The following is a 26,997-nucleotide window of genomic DNA, read 5'->3' as shown; positions in this document are numbered from 1 at the left end:
GGTTCAATGAGATCACAGAAGGAAACAAAACATTTATGTCATAAATGATGTTTGTGAGTGAGCCAAAAGACTTTCCATTGGAATGCAGATATAACCTGCATTGGCTTATGTCAGGGAATGGTTTAAAGCATGCTCTAAGAGCAAGTAGCAAGAATCTCTTGTAATATTTAGATATAATATTTCAGCTGGCTCATGATTATTTTGAATAAGCAAAGTATCTGGGCATGACCAAAAGCCTTGGAAATTTCAGGATTTTGCCCATGGCCTCAGCAAAGTGCAATGGTTTTTCAATGCCTTGTTCTTCTTATTTGTAAAATGGGGACAATGCAAAATGATTATTCATGCATCGTAGTTTAAGAAAAAACAAGTCCCCCAGAGACAGGAAATGTAAAAGCCACATTAGAGAAGTGCTTAATAATTCAAGATGAGGTTTGGAAGATCGTCAGCAGTCTTTAGCTCTCTGTGCCCAGACGTCTTCGAGGAGCATGGTGCCAAAGTCCATTAGCGCTGGAAATGAACATCGATGTGACACTTTTTGTTCCTCGAGTTGAATCACCGCAATCAGATGTGTAACCGGAAGACAGGAAGCCAGGGAATCTGGTACTCTGACTCCCAATCAGTTGCATCAACTGAGGATTTTCCTGACACATTCTCTTTAGAGTTTTTTGTTTGCTTGTTTCTTTTAAATAATGAATGGCTTTCACACTCTAGGTTGCTGTGATTCTCAAACTACTAATGATTGTTGGCCATGATGCTCAGCTGCTCTAGGGTTTGAGCAACCCCGAAGGGCCTCTGATTCAATGGCTAATGGTATAACCTGGACATTCTAACAGATCAGTTTGGGGGTGCTGCTGGGGGCAATAAAAATTTTCCAACTTCAGATCTAAAGCAGCAGCAGCAAAACGGGGCAGAAAAGCACCAAATTCCAGAATCAGCTGCCCACTGGCCTGTGCATTTACTGAGCACACACTCAGCGCCTCACTCTCCCAGTCTACCAGCCAGGTTAGAGGTGGGCATGAGCTGTCACCAGCTAACCAGTCAGGGATGCTAGAGATGCTCGGCATCATTTCACTTTGTGAGAGAGAGAAAGGGAATCTGGCACCAGTGAAAAACATGCCCCAAACTGTAGCCACCCACCATGAGTGGCTGTTGAGCACGTGACATGGAGTCTGGGAAACTGAGGTGTTGGGGTGTGTCACACAGTTGGCGGAGTGCCAACATCGGCATCCATGGATTTGAACAGTAGTCCTGCATAAACAGGGCATAGTGGTTCATGCCTGTAATGCAAGGACTCAGGAGGTAGAGGCAGGAGGGTGAGAAGTTCAAGGCCATCCCCTGCTATGTCGCCAGTTTGAGGCTAGCCTGGGCTACCTGAGAACCTATCTCCAAAAAAAAATTTAATAACTAAGATGAGACATGTGGGAGGCCCCAAACCCCCAGACTTCAAAGAGGACAGAAGAAAAAGAGCGAAGCACTGAGGCATCCTACGTCACTTACACGCCAGAACTGGGATTTGGGCTTTGCTAGGCTTAACAGGATGTGTCGTTAAGGTCAATTCCACCCTGCTCTTCCTTGTTTTTAATGCGGATATTAGAATATTTTGAAGTGTGCGCAGCAGCTGCGTTTGTGGCCTCACGTTTTGTGTCCTTTGGACAGTGCTAGGCCAGAGCACCAAAGCTTCACCACATCGCTTCGAAGGACAGAGACGAACATACAGGAATGGAGTCAGGCTCACAAAGCCAGGGACCAGTTTTTCAGCGGGTGATCTTGACACGTATCGAAGGAACACAACTGATGAGGGGCTTTTGTCCTACAGTTGAGCCACAAGTACAGCCTGCCTCCTAGATCAAGCTGGAAGTCCTTTTATAATGGTGAGCATCAGCCAATACCAAGAGGAGCACCATGGGGTATTATTGGTCGAAGCCTGATTTGGCACTGGGCAGACTGGGCTGACGCTACAATTTGCTGTCTGGGTAACCACAGAAAATAGCTTGGTATATTAAGGTCCCTACTCTCCATAAAGGATGGTATCATCTCACAGAGAGACAAGATGACATGCTGTAGCTTGGATCTCAAAATGTCCCCCAAAGGCCCACGCGATAAAGGTTTGATCTCCAGACTGTGGCACCATTGGGCACCCTTAAGAGGTAGCGCCCCCTGGGGGCATGCCTTGAAGGGGTGGATGGAAACCCAGCCCTTCCGGTTTCCCTCGTGCCTTTTTGGCTACCTTGTTGCAAACAGACCTTCTCTATCGTGTCCTGCCTGGTCACAGGCTCCAGGGCAACAGGACCAAGTGACCCCGGACTAAAGCCATGAGCTAGAAATAAACCTTCCTTCCTTTAAAGTTTATCTGTTGGGCATTTTATCACAGAGGCAGAAGGCTAACCAGAGGGGTAACAGAGCAAAGGAGAACTCAGACAGCGGGCCTAACAAAAAGCAAAGAATAGCAGCTGTTCGATAAACTTCAAACAGTATTAACTGAGAACCTTCCAGAACAATGGTGAGGGACAGAAGAAGAGCAAGGAGCGAGTGGCAAAGAGCATAGGACCGCTTGTCCGACTGTCTTGGGACCTTTGGATTGATGAAACCCAGGTTAGGCTCCGTATTTATTCCACACGGTGCAACAGTGCCCTCTAGTGACAGAGAGGTGGAGACGCTCCAGGAGCAGGAGGCTAGCAAGAAAAAGAAAAATGCAAATTCTCCTGGATCTGCAAAGACAGTGAGCTCTCCCTGTTAGAGTTATCATATCAAAGAACAATTTTTACCTATGAGTCACCTTCAAAGACGTGACACGAAACAGCAAAATCAATAGGATCATCAAGATTTGCCGTTAAGTTGGAGGTTGTCGCTTTGTTCATTAGACTGTTTTTTTCCAGTAAGAAAAGTCGAGACTCTTTTTTGACACATTAAAGTGACAGAGAGGGTAGCCTGGATGTTCCAAGCTGGGGTTTGATTGAATAGCACATGGTGGAGGGTCCGAGCTGTGTGTATCACTCTCTCTGAAGAGCTTATAAACCACCTATCTTGGTTAATGTCAAGGTCAGAACTTAGGGTTGAGCTGTTACATGAACTTGAAGGACATCCTTTGTGATCTCTGCCTCCTTTCTCCTGGTTGGGTGCCTGGGAACACCAGTAGGAGCATGAAGGGGTTGTGTGTGACCTGAGAGAGACCCTGGAATGTTGTGCCTAGCACCTACCCCACAGCAAACAGGTGGTAACGGCCGTTATCTTTTCTGTTGTCCCAACAGCCAGGAGATTGTGGAAGAAATGCCTTCAGATGAAATGATTCTTTTTACTGTTTGGTTTGGAATAAAGCCTCGCTGGTTTCTTCTCATGATGTTCTGTCCATCAATGATAACACCGCTTTGAGACAAAGCCTCCTTCTGTTTCTAAGGCTAGCCCTGAACTCACTGTGTGGTCCAGGCTGGCCTTGAACTCACAGCACTCCTCCTTCCTCAAGGCTCCTGGGATTATATCATGCCTGACCATAAGCCCGAACATAAGCCTGTCCTAGACTTACAGTGCCGACTGAAGAGAGATAATAGAAATCCAGATGCTGATCTTTAATAAGACGAAAACCAGAAGCCTGATCAAAGCCACCCTCAAAGATGTGAGCTCATTTCAAAAGAAATGAAGCCTTTATCCTTGGTGGAGCTGTTACTCCCCCCATTCTCCTCAGTGGACGTAAAGCCTAATACTCCACACCGGAGGATTCCGTCATAATTCCCTTACTTTTTCCCCCCAGTTTTGCTAACAGTGATCTCATGCAAACATCTTGCATTGAATGTGTCAGATCCTCAGCCAGGCCCAGACTACTAGGAGAGGTGTGTTTTCCCATCTCCTGGAGTTCTTTTTCAATATCCTAAAGCCACCCCAATGTCCTGAAAAGAAGGCAGAGAAATAGAAAAAAGAAAGTTCTTCGGGTACTGACATCAGGGTGCTCACTGGAGTGGAGGAGGTAAGTGCTGGAGGCTCAGGGTGAAGGGTTCCACGTGCCCTCGATGCAGAAGGAATTGGAGCTACTCACCTTCTCGTGGTATGGTCCCAAGACAATCCAGCCGCAGAACGTGTACCCCAGGTAGATCATACCAGCACAGGCGCAGAAGCGGAGGACTTTGGGCAGTGAGGCCTGCATGGTGAGAATGAGCACCTGGAAAACAGTTGCAGCAGTGGCTGGGTTGGAGGATGGAAACTAGCCGGTAGAACCCGGCAGAGAAACGAGTGTCAACCACGACAGCGCTTCTGAGAGCTTACGTTGTATGTTTGAAAGTAGCCCAAATATCTGATGACTCCAACCCAGACCAAGAGCGTTGACGTCCCGAGCAAAATGCTGCACAGATCGTAGTTGGTGAGGTTCTAAGGGAGGAAAAGAACGCACTGGTAAGTAAGCAGCCTGGTCCCCTTGGCTTGTTTACCTCCCTTTCATGGATGAGAACTGACCGTCCCCTATCCATATCTGTCATCCCAGCACTTGGGATGCTGAGGCTGGAGAATCACCATAGCTCCCAAGTTCCCTGGACTATATAGTAAATTCTACGCCAGCCTGAACTATATAGTAAGTTCTAGGCCAGCCTGGGCTACAGAGACCTTGCCTCCAAACAAAAACAATGAAGAAGATGATGAAGAAGAGAAGAAGTGTGGGGGAGGGGAAGGAAGCAGAGGAAATCTTCAAATGTTTGGTTTTTGTTTTCTTTTAGTACTTTAATTGTGAACGGATTTCTTTTCCAAATAACATTTTGAAATAGGACTTGCTTTTATCACTGACCTAGGCATGAAAGAGCATGGTGTTTGTCAAATATCAAACAGCACAGCCCAGTCACTGTTGGAAGCAAACTCCAGTGTGATTAACTGTCATAGTTCCCACTCCTAAGAGTTCTAGGCTTCATTACAGAGACAGACAACAAACACAATTCTAATACGATATGCTAAGTTCTATGAGAGACACAATGGCCACTTTTCACAGAGGCCCTCCAATGGGCATGACCCAGGGCAAAGCTGGACCCGCAGCTCAGACCGGAGAGAAGTCTACAAGCTCGTGACAGAGGCTGAACATCCCCAGGACTGAGAACTGGCAGGTGGAAGGGCAGCAGAAAAGCCAGGATGGGGGCCAGAGCCCCGTGAGGGGACCCTTAGGGGCCATGCTGACGGGAGGTCCCTTCATCCTAAGTAGATGCCATGGAAAGGATTGTTGCAGCAAGGTAGGTACTTCCAGGAATTTTTCCCAGCCACTGTGCAGCTGGATCTGTGGGATTCAAGACTAAAGACAGAAGTGCAAACAAGAAGAAAGCTGAGGCAGTCCGGGCCAGAGAGGAAGTCAGCCTGAGAGGAGCCAGAGGTCTCTGGGATGGAGACAGGAGGCACTGTTGCCATGAGGAGGACAGTGTTGTAAGACGGACAGACAACAGAGGAGAGAACCATTGAACAAAGGAGGCAGAGTCCAACCATGAGAGCAAACCAATTAACTAACATAAACAACCGGTCAGACTTTGTTGACACTCAAGACTCCTCATCCTTCCCCCCACTATCGGGGCACACAGCATGTCTCTCTCTCTCTCTCTCTCTCTCTCTCTCTCTCTCTCTCTCTCTCTCTCTCTCTCACACACACACACACACACACACACACACACATACACATACACACATACACACACACACACACACACACACACACACACACACACACACACACACACACGCCTGCCACTGGCTCTTCAGACATGTTCAGGAAAGGTGACTGGTCTGTGTACCAGCTGCTTCCTTTGCAAGTTACACAAGTAAATGGACAGATAAATTTAATACAAAGGAATATAGAAAGAAAGAAACAAAACAAAGAAAGAAAGAAAGAAACGAAGCAAAGAAAGCAAGAAAGAAAGAAAGAAAGAAAGAAAGAAAGAAAGAAAGAAAGAAAGAAAGAAAGAAAGAAAGAAAGAAAGAAAGAAAGAAAGAAAGAAAACCCTCAGTCTTCCCAAACTTCAATTCCCGTTCTAAAGATGTGACTACACAGGCCGGAGGAAGGCCATAGATGCCACTGTCCACAGTGCACACTCTTCCTGAGGAAGAGTGAGAGGCAGCCTATGTCACAGATGAGAAAGAAGAGAAAACACAAGGTTTGAGCTGGGCTCCAGAAGGACTCTGTATCTCACAATGCCAAGATAATCTAAGGTTCTAGATGGTGTGTCACTTACCTTGGCTTTGATCTCCATCTTTAATATGGATCCAATTATCGTCATGAGGTCGCTGATAGTGACCAGGACATACCATCCATTGATGAACTCCCATTGGTCAGCATCGCACACGTGTCGCTTGTACTTCTCCAGGAAGAAGTTTAGAAATCTCTACCGCAAACATTGAAAAAGCATTTCTTACAAATCACACTGCCCTCTGGAGGCAGAAGACAGAGCGAACAGTTCCAAGATGGCAGATCTACCTCACGGGGAGACACAACACCACACACTAAGTCACATTGTCTACGCCAATGTAAACAAGCATTTCAACGTCTGTTAAATTACCCCAAACACTAAGTACATGTGCTGCACACCAACAGTGCTAACCCAGAGTGTGTTCCAAACACTGCATATCATGCCCCCATTCAAACTGATTGATGGGAACCCTTTGAACCAGGAGTCTCTTGTAGTCCAGATGTGGGCACTGTGTGCCCAATGCTGTACCTGCACTTGGCAGAGAGAGATCCCAACATTGGATTCAGAATACCTAGAGGGTTGGAAGGCAGATATGAAGCAGATATTTACGGAGTGAAAGTCAAGGAGCTGGAGAGATGTCTCAGCATTTAAGAGCACTCATTGTTCTTCCAGAGGACCTGGGTTCAATTCCCAGCACCCACATGGCAGCTCACAACTGTCTGTAACTCCAGTTCCAGGAGAACGGATGCCCTCTCCTGGCTTCTGAAGGCGTAGGATGCACATCGTGCATAGACACACATGTGTGCAAAACACTCATACATATAAAGATAAATCTCAAAAAATAATTTAAAGACCAACATGGAAGTTAAGATCAAAGAAAACAGAACATGGGCTATTTCCTGCTCTGAAGATGGCATTTCAGTGACTTTCTGCTTCCCCTGACCCCAGTGGGAACCTACGCTCATGTCTCAAGCCAGAGTAAGACACACAGTGAGCCGAAGTACATGCTCCTGAGAATGCATACTGAAAGAGGTAAAAGGTACAATAAACTATTTAAGAAATCAAATCAAAGTATTTCATGCTTCATTATCATCCATTTGCTGTGCCTTCTTGTCAAAGTGAACTCTAACTTGAAGAGAAAAGATGGAACCCACACATGCTCTTCAGATCAGCTCTGAAATTAAAATTTTATTCTGGAAGCCTCTAAATGCTTGAGAGCTTACTACAAGTACCTGTACTTGTTAGCTCAATTTCAAGCAGAATGATTATCTGACCTCCTGAAATAACTTAAACCCTTTTCTTCCTTTTAAAATTTTGATACATGTATGTGTGCACGTATGTTCACATGCACATGTGTGTATGTGCAGGCCAGAGATGAAAGCCAGGTGCCTTCTTCAACCACTTCCCACTTATTTTTTTAACAGTGTCTCTCACTGAACCTGGAGTCACTGATTCCCTCGGACTGAATGGCCAGTGAGCTGCAAGGAGCCTCCTGTTTCTGCCACCCCAGAGCTGGGATTACAGTCTGGGATGCAGTCCTGTCTGGCTTTTTCATATGTGTGCTGGGAATCAATCTCGGATCCTTATGCTTGCGTGGCAAACACTTTACCAACCAGCCTGTCACACTAGTCCCCGGGGCCTCCTCTCACTTCCTGTAGGTCAGGATGGTAAAGGAAACGGATCGAGAAAGGCAGCGTAGCCCAGAGTCAGCAGACCCCTTGATTTGGACAGACGCAGGCTGCCGGCCGAGAGAGGAGGGGGAAGAGCCATGCTCACCTTTCTCAGCTTCAAAGCAAGGACAATGGATCGTGTGCACAGGATAAGGGATGCCAGGCAGATCACAATGACAAACGCATCAAACACCAGGACATAGGGAGTGCTTCTCTGAACTGCAGAGCAAGGCAGAATGCAGATGTTAAGGACACCTTGCACAAACTGCAGAATAATTTCCCAGCAAATGGCAGTCTGAAGGGAAATTCAAAGAAACATTGCTTTGTCTGTTGTTAAAACAGTAACTATCAGAAGCCAAACCATACTGCATTCATTCGGAAGTCCATAAACAAGCTAACACACCCTGGAGGGAAGGGTCAAGAGCTTACAAATGTAGGCCATGTGAATCAAAATTCTTTATGAACAGTTAATGTAGGACAGAATTCAACAGAAGGTGATCCATCTAGGCTCCACTCAAGAGAGGTGAAAGGGCTAATATGGCTAAGTTGCTTCACACCAAGAGACAGCAGCAAGTTGGCCTTATTAATAAGAGAGCAAATGAAAACGCCACACTGAGAAGCCACTGTTCTGCTCATCAGCCTCACAGTGCACTGTCCACCACAGCACTAAATGAAAGGCTTTTCCTGCATGCCAATGCCAAGAAAATCACTCCTGGGAATGAATGTCAGGAAGTGAGCAGTGACCTGGGCTTTGCTTTGGAAGGAATGCACAGTGGAGGAGGCCGTGCAGAGAGAGAGAGCAATCTGTGAGCTTAGCTGCTGCCAGACTTCACGGTCACACATTGTAGCCGCTGCTCTCCCCTTCCACACGGTGACTCCACCGGCTTCCTCTTCTCTGTCCTGCCTGGGGACCTGGGGACCTGTCACAAGCTCATGCCTGGAATAGGTACACCTGCCCTCGGCCTGAACCCCACTTTATACACTCCTGCTCAGATTATTTGTTTGGGGAGTCAATGTTTCTTTCTTCTTGATTAATTCTGTTGCTTGATAATTTCATAAATGTATATAATGTATTCTGACCTCCTGCCCCCATTATCTCAGCTCCTTCCATCCCTGTCCACACCCTTCCCAGATTCATGGTTTTTGGTCTGGTTTGACCCATCTTTATGACCACTGGTTTCAAACCATGAGTTGGAGCCTGGTGGAGTCGTAAGTGGGCACCCACGGAAAGCAGTGACTTTCTCCTCACTGAATGTGTCTGTAGCAAGTAGCTCATCAGGGCAGGGCAGGGCCCCCGAGTCCCTCCTCCACCCATGCCTGACTGCTGAAGGCCCGTTCTCATGCATTCCCAGTGAAGGCCTCCACCTCTGCAGCTGCTGTGAGTCTGTGGTTGGAATGTGTTGGAAGTGGCTGTGACTTACCTAGAAGATGGCATTTCACAGCATCCCTCCCATCCTCTCCACCGCCTTCCCGCCCCAGTGCTTCCTGGTTGTGGGGTAAGGTGTGAGCCCGCAGCTTACTACTTCATATCTATCTGACATGATAAACTCTTATCCCTCTAAAACTCAGGCTCAAATAACTCTTCCTTTTTAAAAATTACAGAAGGTCATAACACCAACTCACCTTGCTCATGGTGTTTTATCACAGCAATAGAAAAGTAACTAATACAATAACTGGTGCTGAGTGTGAACTCATAGAAATTCTCCTGCCTCAGCCTCAGCCTCCCAAGTGTTGGCAACATCCAGCAGTCACTGATTTCTTACTTCACTGAAACTATTTTCCCTTGTAGACACAGCTTCCAAACCTGAGTTTGGAAAACACTGGTTCAGAAATACACACTGGCACTCTGACCAGGGAAGTCCCACACCCGACTCCCCCCACCCTGCCGAACACCTGATGTATATAGACACCCTTCTGCTGTCTGCTGTGGGACACTGGCTCAGGACTGTCCAAAACACGTGTTAACTCCCACCCAGCAATAAGTAAATACTCTCACATCCCCCATCAGTGGGAAGCCCTGCCCACCAATTCCCAAGCCTCATGTGACTCGTTAGAAACTCAAATTGATGGAGACCAGAAACACACTTGGGGAAGGGGTATCAGGAAGCAGATGAAAGGGGGCATTGCCTGGTTTTGCTTTGAGGAGATGTGGGTGAATGTGGGCAATGACAAGAGAAGCAAGCAGCCCGGAGGCTGAGTGAGTGGGAAGGAGCATCAGAACGCTTAGGAAAGAGCCCACCAGATGTCGCCTCTTGTCTCTCAGGAGGGATTCTCAAGCCACCACACAGCTTTGAATGAAAGAGGGGGCATAAGCCATCTCCTAAGCTGCTTTCTAAACCTCAGCTTTTTAATGATTTCATAACCCTTCACTTTATCTTAAATGCATGTTTTCCTGGTGATGAGGTTGAGTTTCTTTCCTTCTTTCTTTCTTTCTTTTTTTTTTTTTTTTTGGTTTTTTGAGACAGGGTTTCTCTGTGTTGTTTTGGGGATGGCTCAGCCATTAAAGGCTAGGCTCACAACCAAAAATATAAGAGGCCGAGATTCTTAAGACACAGCTCTAAGAATAGTTATTTAGGTCTGTGTGGCATGTGTTTCTCCCTATTGACCACAGGGGAGAGCTAGAGCTCCATAGTGCTGGGATTGCAGGTCTGCGATGCTACACCAAGCTCAAGGCTGTTTTAGGAATATGGACCATGAGGTGACTGAAGAAATGTCCCCATGTTTATTCAAGCTGCCATCTGCGCTCTGGGGTCTGGTTTTCCAAGGCTTAGATCAAAACATACCTTCTGTAAGAATCATGTCGTCACGACTCCCACTCATCCCTGGTCAAATTTATCATTTACCTTCTTCCTCAGAAGTACCTTTCATACTTCTGCACCTATCCCTACCTATACGCACTAGAGATCTGGTCACAGCAGTCTCCCTCACTAAGACTTTTCCTCACTGAGTAACTCTGCTGACTCCCATCCTTAGCACTGAGCACCAACTCCTCAACAAATGCAGTCATTGCTTTTGCTCTGTAGAATAGTCCAAGACAGAGGCCAAGAGACAGGTCTAAGGCCCCAGACATGGCCAAGAGAACCAGAATGCAAACCCAGGCCATCTGGCTGCAGAGGCTGATCTCCTAAGCCACTGACTCATGCTAAGTTCTCCAGAGAACCAATAAACACTTGCTGATGTGGGCAGAAGTCTCAAGACTAGTGTTTGAGCTTTGTTTTCAAGGAACTTTCTTCCCACCGCCAACCACAGCAATCACATCGGTTCTCCAAGTCCTAAACGATCCCGTAACACACAAAGGGCAGGTTGTACAGCACACTTACTAGACCCAGATATGTTCATGCCTTTACATTCTTCTATGTTGGCCTCACTGTTCAGATAGACTTTGATTTTTCCACTGTGAGCTGTGTTGTCAAAGGTAATCTAGAGACAGAAATGGAGAGGTTATAGTCCAACGGGAGGTGGGAGTCATTAGGTCAACTGCTTACGAAGGTCAGCGGCACCCAGATGGAACTCAGATACAGAGATCATACCAATGAAAATGCCCCAACACGTGGGTTCTGGTCTAGCTGCTGTCACTGTGATAAAACACTGACCTTAAGCAGTCCGAGGATATTTCAGCCTCCAACTGCAGCTTGCACTCGGCACTGAAAGGGTCACAGCGGGAACTGAAGGACACACCACAGAGGAAGGCTGCTTACAACCTTTACTCAGCCCACTTTCTTATGCAGCCCAGGACCACCTGCCCGGGGATGGCAGTGCCCACAGTGGGATGAGCTCTCCTGCATCAATCGGCAGCCAAGAAAATGCTCCACCCAGGTGCTAACTGGCCAGTCCAACCTGGGTGATCCTCCAGCAGATGCTCTCTCAGATCGCAGTGGGCTGTGTCGAGCTGACAGCTGAAGCTAACTAGGAGAATTCCTCTCCAATTTTCTGTTAGTGTTGAAAACTACAGTGTAAAGGGGTGAAGGGTTTCTGTGGGTGCCAGGGATCTGAACTCGGGTCCTCATGGTTTACACAGAGTCACCTTCCCAGCCCAGGAATACAGCTTTAGGGAGTTGGAAAGGGCTGGCTCCATCTTCACATGAAACAGTCTCTAGATGAGACCACACCATCATTAAAGCTGCTCTAATGCAGCAGCATCTAATGTCTGTAGGCTGCAGGGTTTATTTTCTTCTACAAAATCCACAGGGAACAAAACAGACGGGGACTGCCGTAAAACACAGACACTTGCCGTATTCTGAAAGCTGTAACAGTCTGGTACCTCTCGGGAATGAATTGCCTGTAGGTCAATTCCTCTGAGGGCAAAGGAGATATCGACTTGCACAAGCCTGAATAAAATACAGTAAAGGGCAGAACTGTCAATGTCAGTTACCACTGTCCACCTCCCAGGCCTCCTCTCCTGGGATCTGAGGCTTGATGTTGTGCTTACCGGTAAAAATCCAGCCTGAAGAAAGAGGTCTGTTCCCAGTCCTCGGGTTCCTTGTCGAGCCCCTGGAGGTCTAGGTGAAGGCAGTCTAGAGCGACAGACAGACAAGGAATGGTCACTTCTAACCTGATGCTGAAATGAGGACAGCAGTCATGTGATGAGAAGAAGCAGGACCCTTTGAACGTCTCACAAAGCTAAGCACAGCATGGAGCAGAGTAACACTTCGGCAGAGAAGCTGGCAGGTGCCACTTTCAGTCAGGGGCCACGTTAACATGGGCAGTCTCAGGAAGAAGCAGGCTTCAGGTACCTCCTGCTGCAATGCACTGGGAAGGATGCATCCCTGGTGTAATGTTCCTTCCCCGGATGTACAACCTCAACCAGGTGTGATGGAACAAAAATGCCTGGTGGAGGACATTCTTCTCTTTGAAAATCTAGTGGTCTGCAGAGGATGGGTGGCAAATGCCTTTAACCCCAGCTTTCCAGAGGTGGAGGCAGGAGGATCTCTGTGAGTTCAAGATACGAGGTCACTGAGCAAGAGTGTAACTCTGCTGTGCCCTGTTAAACCCTCACAGCCTCCAGAGTAGCTGGCACCCAAAACACACCCCTGACATGTGGGACATATTTGTGCTTAATAAAAGTGTGCCACCCTGGGCCAAACACTAGGGCACAGAACTGAACAGACAGTTCCGTGAAGCAGTGTACTACAGGCAACGTGCTGCGGCCGTGTGTGCTCTCTGGTTAATGAATTGTTCTCTTTACTCCTCAAAGCAAATGTGAGAGACAGGCAGCGATGATGACGTCACAGCTGAAGAAACCCTAAAGATATGGCTGCACAATTATCTGCTGTCCATCAATATATAAACACACGCGTTCTTGCCTCCACATCCTGAGTTCTGCCGAGGCTGACCTGTCTTCTTGGTTTAGATACCCTTTTCTTGCATACAGTAGAGGAAGCCTGCTAATGAGGCAAACGTGCATAGGGTGATCTCACACATTGGAGAAAGCTCCTTGGCTTTTCCTTGAACTACTTAGAGAATAATTCTTCCATGTGTTAAATATTAACAACTGCCTACGTGGCCAGCTTACCTGGTGGGCTAGCCTCAGACATAATACATAGGACATTAAGTATACATTGATAAATAATGTGCATTTTCCTTTAAATTAGTAGAATCTTATATTCAAAGAAACATGATAGAAGTTTGTAAGCTAATTTTATACTATGTGTAAAATTTGCCTTATGAAAGTCTGCTTGGTTGTTCAAATTTTCTGTTGCTTTGTAATTCCAAAGCTACATGTTAGCTCACTATATATTCAGAACGCTCTGAAATATGGCTGACTTCACACCACAGTCGGTGCTCCTGAAGCCACCAAGAGCTTGCGAGTAGCAAAACCAGTTTCCTAAAACGGAAGGGAAAAGCCCCAAGGAAAACATCAGAACTCCAGCAGGATTAGCAGATATTTAGAACAACAGCATGATCATTCAGATGGCTCCCCCTTATAGGATTTTCCAGAAAATGGTGAACTCCTCAGAGTGTCACAGGTTAGACTTGTCTTTAAAGAGCTGGGGACATGGTAAAACAGTCATCATGTCTTATGCTAAGGACATTTGGAAAGAAAAACAGAACTAGGAATAATGAGATGACTCATTCATTGGATAAAGGTACTTGCTGCCAAGTCTGATGACCTGTGTTCAATCTCTTAAGTCCGCATGGAAAAGGAGAGAACAGACCACAGTTTGTCCCCTGACCTCCACACACACACCATGACACAGGTGCACACACACACACACACACACACACACACACACACACACACACACACAAATGTATATTTAAAAATCTTAATAAACTAAAAAATTGCATTAAAATAAAAATTACATAGAGTGATCATCTCTGATCTAAAAATTCCAAATCTTTAAAATGCTCCCAAAATTTTAAACTTCTTAAGCAATGACCTGATGTCTTGAGGAGAAAATTCTACACATGCCCTTATAGGATGAAGAACAGTCAAAATGCAGAGACACTAACAGTATTATATGAAATTATCTTCTGGATGTTTGTAGAGGATGTAAATGAAACAAACTTCATGTCTAGAGTTGGGTCCCGTCCCCAAGATATATTTTGTACTAGTGAGATGGCTATTCTTGGATGTCAGCCTGACTAAAACCCAAGCAGCTGAGCATACACCTGTTAGAGACTTTTTCTTAATTAAATCACTCCAAGTTGGAAGATCCACTTTTAATTCGGATCTTTTGAGGTGGGAAGGTCCATCTTTAATCTGAACCACACCTTCTGGTAGCAGCCTATATAAAGGACATGGAAGAAGAACTCTCTCTCTCTCTCTCTCTCTCTCTCTCTCTCTCTCTCTCTCTCTCTCTCTCTCTCTCTCTCTCTCTCTCTCTGCCTGCTTGCCCCATTAGCTTCAGAGCCTTCTTCTTCAGGATTCCTGCATATACTGAAGACCAGTTGAGACATCTAGACTCATGGGCTGAACAACTGCTTTCTATTGGTATACAGTCATTGTTGGACTAGCTGGACCACAGCCTGTAAGCCATTCTAATAAACCCCATATATATGGGATACACATACACACACACACACACACACAGAGAGAGAGAGAGAGAGAGAGAGAGAGAGAGAGAGAGAGAGAGAGAGAGAGAGAGATCCCCTCATCCCAAATCTGAAATCTGAAACATTCCTGGTTCCAAGCATACTGGATAAGGGCCACTTAAGCTGTATTAAAATGATGGCCACTTAATTGTTAAAGGATTTTATTTACGGATTCACAACTGTCCCTTAGTAAGGCAGAGTGGTAAAGCTACATTTTTTGAGCAGGGAGTCCTGCCCATCAGAATAAACAAAACTAAAGTCAACTAGATCCACAGGCAGTTTCGCAGCTTGCACTTCAGCCCACCGGGCGGCCGGTCACACAGGCAACGGTCTGTGTCTGAAACCTGAAGGACGATTTCCTATGCAGCAAAGGAAATGCCACATTTGTGAGTAGCTAAGACAGGACAGCATCTACCGAGCCTTTTCCTTCACCTGCAACCACTTCCCAAGGGGGTCAACCCACCACCTGGAGGCTTCCAGCAACGTGAAAAATCAACCCACATTTATCCCATTAGCAGACTTTCTCTAGTGGATACAAGAAAATTAAGTATCAAATATTTTTAAAAATCTTTATACCTTTTCAAAACATTTACAGGTTCTCTTTGACAAGTTATAATTAATAAGATCAGAGCAGGCAGTGGTACACTTAGGCAATCTCTCTTAAAGTCACATTAATAGTCTACCTCTCTCCATTTACTCTAAAATATTCCATATACTTATAGAAAAGAAAGTAACAATGCCACCACTGTCTAATTGTTGGGAAATAAATAAAACTTGCTTTTTAGCCCTGTCCATCTTCCCTAGCCATTGTTATTGACTTTGGCCACATTTGTTTAAACATTTTCCCAGAAAACTCAATCGGGGGGGGGGGGGGGGGGGGGGTGGAAAAAAGCACAACATGGCGTATAGGTCGCTGGGACACTGTTGTGTAATATGTCCCATTTGAGTCACACAGTTTCAAAAGGAAAGTGGGAGCTAGCTGAGGGTGCCAGGACCACCTTTCAGCCCCAGCTGTGATGTGCTCCCAGGTCAGTTAGAGGAATCACCTGCATGGTTAGGCTTGGCTGAGCTCCCACATAAGGGACTGCAGTGAGCCCTGACTGCCAGTTGGGTAGCTGTTCTCTCTGGCCTTGAGTATTCCCTCTTTGAAGGATGTGGACATTGAGGGTGGAGGCTGCTAAGACTCAGAAAGCTAAGGAGACTTACAGGGCTCGGGAAACACTGAAAGTTACAAGATCCATGGAGCCCTCTCCAAAGTCACAAAAGCAGGGAACATTTGCTGGGTCAAGTGATCTCTTAGTGGAAGAGGGACCCGTGGGATGCAGCCTTTGAAAGTAATCACCTGTGCTATGCAGGCTTTCCACAGGAAGCAACTGCCTTTGAGTCACCCATACTCCTGTACATAGCCCCAACCAACTGCTCAGTTCACTAGTTACTGTTGGGTAGAATCAGCTCTTTGGTCTGTCATTGGTACCTATATGCAGCAAATACACATTTGTTCACATCTCCCTAGGAAAAGCCATGTAGCCACCAACAGGTCTCAGGTGAGCAAAAGCCACAGCGCAGGAAGACCAGGAACATACCTGTGGTGGTGGCTAAGTTACCAAGCAACTGACCCCAACATGGACTCTGAGAGCAGCCTGGAAGCCAGACACTGCATGGGCCAGTGTGAGCCACTGACTTCTTTCAGGATCCAGAGGCTAGTGCACATTTGCTCACATATGGAACGGTCAACTCAGGGAAACAGGTAAAATCCCTACCCTGGGGGTGGGGTCCTCCTGTGTTACCAAAATACCTCAAGATCAGAATAACCTGATCTTATTAATATGGCTAAATGGGCTGTGAGATGTCATCATTTAACTAAAGCCCACCCTGCTACCAGGATCCCTCCTCCTGAACTGTCAGGTACTTAAAACGGGTTAGCTTTGGCAATCCTATGACAGGAAACAAATGGTGCGTACCTTGGGTCTGTTGACTGAATAGCAAAACCTCCAAAGTCTTAAAGCACACACTGTATGCTCACACATTCTTTTACATTCTTAACAGAATGGCACAAAGTGACTGCACGGTTAGGTAAGAAGATTTTGTTAAATGATCGCCCAAGAGAAGGAATAATAATCCTTAACCTCAATTCACCTTTGAAGAACACTGCATATTTTATAAACAATAGAGCAGGTATGGTGGTGCACACCCCTGGTCCCAACACTTGGGAAGTGGAAGCAGAAGGGTAAGTGGTTAAGAGCACATACTTCAGAATTTTAAGATGTATCAAAGAGATAGACCAAAACAGTGCTCCCTTCCCATTCCAGAAACGTGGTTTCCTGAGTCAAAGCCTTTGGAGGCAACCGTGAAAGTGACAGCCTGTGCCAGAGACAGCCTGCTCCACCGGGCTCCACAGAGCTCCACTGGGCTCCACCGGGCTCCCCCGGGCTCCCCCGGGCTCCACTGAGGTGTTAGCACATGGGAGCCATTTTGCTCATCACAGAAAAGGACACAGTCACACGAGGAAATGGTCACTGCTGTTACCTGTCTCAATGTCACTGTCAATATTCAGGGTCTCGTTCGAAGAAAACATGGCTCCTGTCTTGTAATGCTGCTTACAGAATTTCAAGCCAGTTCTGTTGTCTTCATTTTCTCCATAACCAAGGGTTGCCAGGGAAATGTTCTTTAGATGATGATACTAAAAAAAAAAAAAAAAACAACAGTGAAATTATAGTTAAATAGACACACAAGTTCTTAAAAACCACAAGCCATGCCATATGGAATGCAGTTTTAGCAGATTTTATTACTTATACAATGCTTTTGGGGGGAGCAGTGTCCAGTTCGACACAGCACAAAGTCATTTTCTTCAGCTGAACAGGGACACCCCACCTCATCGAACTCTACACCAAAGCCATATCCTGGTGAACACTCCCAACTTCCTCCCAGCCAAAACCAAGTCTTACGCATCTCTCAGACTTTATCTCATACTGAGGTCCCTTGGCTCTACCCTGTAAAGCCCACTGGCCTCCAGGCCTTTGCCAGAGCTTGACAGACGTTCTTCTGCCTCTGATCTTTTAGTTCCCTCTCCTGGAACTCCGTCTCTATCTGCTCAGTTCACTGCTTGATCAAATATCACCACTACAACGAGGTATTCATTCACTCAGCTAATGAAAATTGCAAACAGATACCCAAACCTCACTTTGTACCTCATCATTATAACACAATTATATGTTAGTCAAAATAATAAAAATAAGTAAAAATTCAAAACTGCAGAAAACTGCAACATCCATCTCATACCCAAATTCCCCATCTCTCTCATTGCTTCACTGGGGACCTGAACCAATCCATGTCAGAGCTTCCACTAACACAGCTAACACTTACATTAGCACAATCCTGCGATTGCCTGCCTTCACTAAGAGGGCTTCACTAGCCAACAACTTCATTGCTATGACTTCACTATGGAATATCTACAATGTTACAGGAATGTTGCAAACAACTACTAATTATTTCAAGAATATTCTTTTTAAAAAGCTGAGCACGGAGGCCTTTAATCCCAGCACTCAGGAGGCAAAAGTGCATCTCTATGAGTTTGAGGCCAGCATGGTCTATGTAGCAAGTTCCAGGCCAGCCAGGGATACATAGTGAGATCCTGTCTAAAAATAAACAAAATAAAACCTTATTAACTTGGCTAACAATTAAAAATTTAGTCTTACAGTTCCAAGACCCTGTGACTTCTCCCCTGCCTTCACATGCTGTGTCCACCAATTGTTAAACAATTGCAACAGGGTCTTCACCCAATTTTAATCAAGATCCCTCCACATAAAAGGACTCCCACCCCACCCAAGGCACCACTGAGAATGGTCAAAGGAATTTCTTCCTTATCGCTGCCAGCAAGAAACTCAGCTGTGCTTAGTAGCATGTTTTGGGTACTTTGCCACTAAGGAGCCAGCCTTTGATACTATATATTTCATTTCTCTTCATTTGTCTAGCTCTGCCTTCTAGAAAAGGCCAGGATTTTACACTGTGGGATGGTCTGTATGTGCTCTGATTGGTCAATAAATAAAACACTGATTGGCCAATGGCCAGGCAGGAAGTATAGGTGGGACTAACAGAGAGGAGAATTGAGAGAACAGGAAGGCGGAGGGAGACACTGCCAGTCGCCGCCATGACAAGCAGCATGTGAAGATGCCGGTAAGCCACGAGCCACGTGGCAAGGTATAGATTTATAGAAATGGATTAATTTAAGATATAAGAACAGTTAGCAAGAAGCCTGCCATGGCCATACAGTTTGTAAGCAATATAAGTCTCTGTGTTTACTTGGTTGGGTCTGAGTGGCTGTGGGACTGGCAGGTGACAGATTTGTCCTGACTGTGGGCCAGGCAGGAAAACTCTAGCCACAATTTTATCTGTTCTATTCACTGCTACAGCATCAGTGTGTAGTACTTGCCAAATACCAAGGACTCAAATATTTATTGAATTAATGAAAGGGAAAAAACAAAAACAAAACACTACCCCTAAATGCTTTCTTCAGACCTACCAATCTCACATTGTATCATATCCCATATTCTTAATAGTTATCTAAGAATATTAATGCTATCACATCAAATTTGAGACCACTATACACTCTCAGATTGGGTTTCAAACCTGCACCAAACCTGATTTTATAATCTCTTAACTCTTTGTTCCGGGATAATCTCCCCAAAATAGTGGTTCTGAATCAATAAACTAAAAAGATTAAAACCTAGAGAAAAAAATTAAATGGGTAAGTTCTATTATTAGCATCTGAAGTAGTAGTAAAGATCTTGGCAAGCCATGCAAAATTTACATGAGATAATAATATTTGTTAGTTTGCTAAGACAACACAGCCATGTATCAATATAGTCTTTAAAAGTAGGTCATTTAAAACACTTGCCTGCTTTATAGCAAAATAGATACTCTCATAGACGTCCTCTTGAGTGTATATGCTACAGCTGTAGTCATCTTCATCACTTCCAGAAAATCCTTTCAAAAACAGGTGCTTAAAAGCAACAGTGTTATCTTCTTTGAAAGCCACCACCAACTGGTTACCTAAGCCAAACCGAACAAGCTACAAAGAAAACACAGGAATGTGGCTTTTACCATTTACCAGGGAAAGAAAATGGCTTCTGATTCTTATCAATTTTCACCTCTAAGCTGTTGTGGAATATTAGTTTAAGATGTGTTACACTCGTTTATGCTGTGGAATACTTGTTTAATGATGCAAAGATGTGTTGCATTCTTTTATGTTGCATTTGTTTAACTCTGTAAAGCTGTGTTACTCTGTCTAAAACACCTGATAGGTCTAATAAAGAGCTGAACAGCCAATTGCTAGGCAGGAGAAGGATAGCTGGGGCTGCTAGGCAGAGAGAATAAATAGAAGGAGAAATCTAGGCTCAAAGGAAGAATGAGGAGTGAGAGAAGAGAGAGAGGAGAACACCAGGGGTCAGCCACCCAACCACACAGCCAGCCACAGAGTAAGAAAGAGAGATATATAGAATAAAGAAAGGTAAAAAGCTAAGAGAAAAGTATAAAGAGAAATGGAATAATTTAAGTTAGAAAAGCCGGCTAGAAACAAGCCAAGCAAAGACAGGGCATTCACAAGTAAAAGTAAGTCTCCGTGTATTTATTAGGGAGCTGGGTGGCGGGCCCCCAAGAGTTAAAAAAAAAGAAAAAAAACCCTACATTTTGGTGCCCCACTTTGGGCACCAAATGTTTTGCATTCAATACAGTGGCTGCACCTTAAGCAACTGTTGTCCCAATCAGCAACTGCAACTCTGCAGCTACCAGCAGCGGTTTGGCTGCACAGGCTGCAGCCAGGCAGGAATTCCATTCCCTCAGGCACTGGCTATCACAGACACTAAAGGGACCTTTATCTAGATCTCTATCCTTCTATAGAACTCGGGATTCAAAGTTTGAGGTGAAATTCTGCTAGCTCAGAGAGGCTGAATAGCAAGTAGATAACCTTCTCTCCTAGCTTGTGTCTCCCTCCAAAAAAGGGCCGTCCTTCTGCTCAGCCCCCACTAAAGAACCCTCACTACACTTAATTCCTCCTTACCACTTCCTGTCAGCAAGTTGCTGACTCAGCCACTTGGCTCCACATTAATCAAACAAATGTAATGCATCGTTACAAAAGCAGAAAAAACAAATGTAACACACATTTACACAGCTAAAATAATATTCCACAATACTCAGTATCTGAAGAAAAATCCATTCCTTAGTTTACACATTGAGAACATCAATGTTAAAAACACAAATCCTGCAAGACAATCACCTTATCGCACCACATCAGCAACCCTTAGTATAAGGCTGTGCTAAGACTTAGAAAACATCTCAAAGGATGCTGGGACACGTAAGGACCTTGAGCTGAAGAAGCATTAAGGCTTCTCCCCCTCTGTCCCTCCTAAGACTTCTTCTGAGGTTCCTTAACCTGACAGAAGTGTCTTTTGAGAGACAGAACGGTCATATGCTTCTCTGTCTCATCAAGCAGGGAAGAACACATGACTCAGAAAAGACAGATGACACCACACCCAGGACTTTGCTACCGGATGTTTTCTGTCCTTTGGGATGTCTGCTCCCTTAGAAATCACTTTCTGGTGGGCATAGCGACCATGCCTGCAATACCAACATTCGGGAAGCAGAGGAAGAAGGGTTGCCACGAGTTCAAGGCCAGCCAGGTTATATAATGAGACCCTGTCTCAACATCCCCCTCCCCAATCATCTATTTAGTGACATACAGTTAACTACTCAGAGTCTCTCTTCATTGAGAGCAAAAGTTTCTTCTTACACTCCACACACAGGACACACAGCTAACACCAAAGGTTTATAAGAAGCCAGGAAGCTGCACATAATGTTATGCCTATGCACACCCTATCACACAGGCATGATCCCCTCCACACACACTGTGCATATGTGCACACGCCTGCAATGCATGCCTTCAGCCCTGCACTCTGTCACACATAGCACACTCTCATTCAAAGCTACACACACACACACACACATACACACACACATACACACACACACATACACACACACATACACACACACATACACACACACATACACACACACATACACACACACATACACACACATACACACACACACACACACACATACACACACACACACACCTGCAATGCATGCCTTCATCCATGCACTCTGTCACACACAGCACACTCTCATTCAAAGCTACACACACACACACACACACACACACGCACGCACACCTGCAATGCATGCCTTCATCCCCACTCTGTCACACACAGCACACTCTCAAAGCTCCACCCCCCCACACACACACACAGGCCATTGTGGTAGTCAGACTACAGCCAGCTTAGCTTGCACACCCTTCCCACTTCCCTAAGCTGTCTTATAAATCAAGACTCTAGAATGTTTCTCTGAGTGCTCACCCAACGAAATCGTCATGGAGCCTTGACCTGCTTCTCACCTATGAGCTCAGGAAAGTGGACTGGGTGACCCTGACAGTTCTGTAATACCCTGTGTGACTCGGGATGCCGTATATACACAACGATGCACAAATCAAACAGCTCAGCCATTGGGACAATTGAAACTGGCATAAGGACTTCCCAGGGGTTTAGTCTTAGTTTTTGTACTTTGTCTGGTTGGGTTTTTAGTATGTCTTCATGGGTGCACATGTTCGTATACATGTTCACATGTGTGTGGAGACCTGGAGGTTGACATGGGGAGTCTTCCTTGATCATTCTCCACCTTACATATTGGGGTAGCATCTCTCACTTGAACCCAGAGCTTACCAGTTTAGTTTGTCTAGCTAGCCAGCTTGATCTGAGGAACCCTTGCTCTACTTCCCACAGCAGAGGGCTCACAGGCCACTCTGCCTATCTGCCTTTACATGGGTACTTGGAATCTGAACCCTGGTCATTAGTTAAACACAGGTGCTTCACTCTGGGTCATGTTTCCAGCTAATACTCTGTCCCCTTTTTGAACACACTGAATCCAATTAGTGCTGAATATGGGAATGTATTTTGCTTGTTTTTAAAGACTGAATAATTAAAGACAATTGTCACCATGTTTTCAACAACTGCCATATGTGGTGATATTGTGTTCCCCAAAATATTGTGCACCCTAATAAACTTATCTGGGGTCAGAGAACAGAACAGCCACTAGATAAACATAGAGGCCAGAAAATGGTAGCACTCATGCCTTTAATCCTAGCATTCCAGAGGCAGAGATCCATCCAGATCTCTGTGAGTTCAAAGCCACACTGGAAACAGCCAGGCATGGTGACACACGCCTTTAATCCCAGGAAGTGATGGCAGGAAGCAGAAAAGTATGTAAGGTGTGAGGACCAGGAACTAGAGCCTGGTTAAGCTTTTAGGCTTTTAGCAGCAGTTCAGCTGAGATTCATTCCAGATGAGGACTCAGAGGCTTCCAGTTTGAGAAAACAGGATTGGCTGAAAAGTTGTTGAGGTGAGGTTGGATGTGGCAGGTTCTGTCTCTCTGATCTTCCAGCGTTCACCCCAGTACCTGGCTTCAGGTTTGTCTTTATTAATAAGACCTTTAAAGGTTCCTGCTACAGCCATAGGCCAGCCCTCGTACTAGCAGCTCCATGTGCATGATCTTGTCCCACTAAAACCAGCCCTTGTTATCACCAGGCTACACTTTACATTGATATTAACTGGATTAGCCTTCAGGAAATGGCCCCCAGCCACCTCTCTGGAATGGAAGCCTAGCTTATCTCCAAAGCTCTTTATTATGTCCCACAAACAATGTCTTTCTACTGAAAATGGACTTTGTGCTAGCTTTTCAGAATTATAAAAGCAACCATTGCTTGAGAATGTATACAGGTGGCACTCTTTAATCTCTTTAATGTCATCATGTCACATTCCTCAAATACCAATGATTAAGCAATTACTAGAAACACAGCTATTCTAAGAAAAAACATCAGTTAAGATACCACGTCTGTTCCAACTGTGCTGAAAATCAAGCAACCTCAAGCCAAGTTCTCCAGATAAGTGACGTCTGTCAATACCGATGTCTCCTGCAAGGCATGTCAGTAACGGTCAGCTGGTTTTTTGAAAGCTAAGAAAATAAACTAGAGAAGCAACACACAAGACTGTTTGAAAGACTTAGAAGAGGCCAGCCACCTCCCGACAGCCTGGGCAGTAGCCCCTTGAATGAAACTCCTTCCATCATCTCAAGCTGGGATAGACTGAGAGTGAGGCTGTACATGGCGCTGAATAATAACTCATCACAGAATATCAAGCATTGTGATTAAAAAATTGTGTAATGGCTCTTCATATAATTCCCCCATTAAACTAGACTCTGTGAGGAAGAGTGCTGTGGATATCTTTCTGTACAAATAAAACACTGATTGGCCAGTGGCCAGGCAGGAAGTATAGGTGGGACTAACAGAGAGGAGAATTCTGGGAAGTGGAAGGCTGAGTGAGGGAGAGGCTGCCAGCCTCCGCCATGACAAGCAGCATGTGAAGATGCCAGTAAGCCACGAGCCATGTGGCAAGGTATAGATTTATAGAAATGGATTAATTTAAGATATAAGAACAGTTAGCAAGAAGCCTGCCACGGCCATACAGTTTGTAACCAATATAAGTCTCTGTGTTTACTTGGTTGGGTCTGAGCGGCTGTGGGACTGGCAGGTGACAGATTTGTCCTGACTGTGGGCCAGGCAGGAAAACTCTAGCTACAGAAGAGGCTCTGTTTGATTGTTTGCTTGTTTTCATAGCACCACTGAATCAGAAAGGGAATGGTACCCAGCTGTCACATCAGTGGAGTCCAGCGATGAAGGTAGCACGTATTGTACATGTGTACAACCTGAAGTCAGCCACATACTCAGGCAAGAACATCTGGAAAGTGTCCAAGGGTCTGAACACTGTTCTGCCCAACACTAAGGCCTGTTTGTCCTCTCAACCACGCTGTCACACTCTTAGGGCAAACATTGCCACCTGACCCTAACACAGGGGTGTTAGGCCCCCCTCAAAGTGAAGTTGAAGGAACACAGAGTGTTTGAGCAGGAACTGACAAGCTGGCAAGAATGAGGGATACAATGTGCTGATATTTAAAGCCACTGCCTTAGTTAAACTTAGAGCCATCCACACGATTCTGAGATGAAGAGACAGTGGCACTGTGATCTCTGCCTGGAACCTCCTCTGCATGGGATGAAGGACAGGGACATTTCCCAATTCTCTTGTTCCTAGAACAAACCAACATCTCTATGCGCAGTCCAGCGTCATCAGGCAAGGGCTAAAATCGCCAAAACTCTTAGGAAAGATGATCAGGAGAGGGAAATGGCATAGTCTCTGGCCTTGACAGAACCAACCCTGTCTGTGCAGCAGGAGCAAGAGAGAATGGTGTCGACTAAATGACTCTATTTTCAAAAAGTAAGTAGTAGCAAGAAACTGCATCCCATCCCACTAACTAGTATGGTGATATTTTATTTGTGCTGAAATGTGATTTTATTTGTATGTTAATAAATAAAAGTGCCTGGAGGTCAGAGCTAATAATAAGCCATTTAGCAGAAGTCTGGCAGTGGTAGTACATGCCCTTAATCCCAATCACATGACAGGCAGATCTCTGTGTGTTCAAGGACACCACTGTGGTGGTATTGTATTCCCCAAAATATTGTACACCCTAATAAACTTATCTGGGGTCCGAGACAGAACAGCCACTAGATACAAAGGCTAGAAAATGGTGGCACTCACACCTTTATTCCTAGCATTTCAGAGGTAGAAATCCCTCTGGATCTCTGTGAGTTCAAGGCCACATTGGAAACAGCCAGGCATGGTGACACACGCCTTTAATCCCAAGAAGTGAGCCTTTAATCCCAGGAAGTGATGGCAAAAACAGAAAGATATATAAGGCATGAAGACCAGAAACTAGAAGCATTTTGGCTGGTTAAGCATTTTCCTGGTTAAGCGTTCAGGATTTCGAGCAGCAGTTCAGCTGAGAGCCATTGGAATGAGGACACAGAGGTTTCCAGTCTGAGGAAACAAGATCAGCTGAGAAGTTGGCCAGGTGAGGTTAGCTGTGGCTTGTTCTGGTTCTCTGATCTTCCAGTTCACCCCAATACCTGGCACAGGTTTGATTTTATTAATAAGACCTTCTAAGATTTCTGCTACACACCACCAGCATGGAGACACACTCCTTTAATCTCAATACCAACCATAGAGACCTGGAGGTCTGTATAGACAGGCAGTGACGAGGAGGTCATGTGGTTGGGTTTACAACCAACGAGAAGGCAGAACAGAAAGTCAATAAAAAGACACACAGGAAGTGGGTCTCTTTCTCAGGGGAAGGACAGCAGTGGCAGCCAGAGGTAGAACGGTGGTTTTAGTCTCAGCTCTTCACTACTGCTCTGACCTCTTGGGCTTTTAACTCTGCATTTGGCTCTGTGTTTCTTATTTAATAAGACCGTTCAGAATTACATCTACAAACTAGATGTCAAGGTTTGCTGTGGATAAGACACACAAAACACACACACACACACACACACACACACACACACATACCACACATACACATCACACACACACCACACACATACCACACACACCACACACCGCACACCACACACCGCACAAACCACACACATACACCACACACAAACACACGCACACACATCACACACACCACACACCACACACACACACAAACCACACACACATACACCACACACACACACACATCACACACCACACACATACACACCACATACACCACACACAAACACACACACCACGCACACACATCACACACACCTCCCCCCACACACACACCACACATACACACACACCACATACCACACACACACCACACATACACACACACCACATACCACACACACACCACACATACACACACACCACATACCACACACACACACACACACACACACACACACACACACACACACACACACAAATACTCATTGAATGTAGTCTGGCAAAGCTTGGGGATCAAAGGCTTCATTATGAAATCTGTGGAGAAAACATACTGTACCCAGTGAAAGCAAGATGACACTCTGATTGGTATAAGGGACGTGGGATGGAAAGATCAGAACTCAGGAAAGAATGCAGACACCTTCCCTGAGGTCATAAATCGTTACAGAACACAGAGTTAGCTTCATCTCTCTTTCCTTCTTTCTAAAAAGTTTC

The 26,997-nt window shown here is 45.4% G+C and overlaps 1 protein-coding gene across 1 annotated transcript in view; it reads right to left on the bottom strand.

Moving 5' to 3' along the window:
- Mcoln2 (mucolipin TRP cation channel 2) overlaps nt 1–26,997 on the bottom strand; it is a 55,915-nt gene that overhangs the window by 8,906 nt on the left and 20,012 nt on the right. The window contains exons 3-11 of the mRNA XM_052730886.1: nt 19,740–19,913; nt 17,372–17,525; nt 12,240–12,324; nt 12,042–12,138; nt 11,131–11,230; nt 7,917–8,029; nt 6,186–6,335; nt 4,255–4,356; nt 4,028–4,150 (exon numbers count right to left, since the gene is read on the bottom strand). Of these exons, the coding sequence (XP_052586846.1) occupies nt 4,028–4,150; nt 4,255–4,356; nt 6,186–6,335; nt 7,917–8,029; nt 11,131–11,230; nt 12,042–12,138; nt 12,240–12,324; nt 17,372–17,525; nt 19,740–19,913 (1,098 nt within the window). The remainder of the gene's footprint in view (nt 1–4,027; nt 4,151–4,254; nt 4,357–6,185; nt 6,336–7,916; nt 8,030–11,130; nt 11,231–12,041; nt 12,139–12,239; nt 12,325–17,371; nt 17,526–19,739; nt 19,914–26,997) is intronic.

Source organism: Peromyscus californicus, unplaced genomic scaffold, assembly GCF_007827085.1.
Source record: "Peromyscus californicus insignis strain IS unplaced genomic scaffold, ASM782708v3 Scaffold_9__1_contigs__length_137607984, whole genome shotgun sequence".
Taxonomy (NCBI): Eukaryota; Metazoa; Chordata; class Mammalia; order Rodentia; family Cricetidae; genus Peromyscus; species Peromyscus californicus.
The sequence above is the reverse complement of the archived record's forward strand: the minus strand, read 5'-3'. Positions and strand labels throughout refer to the sequence as shown.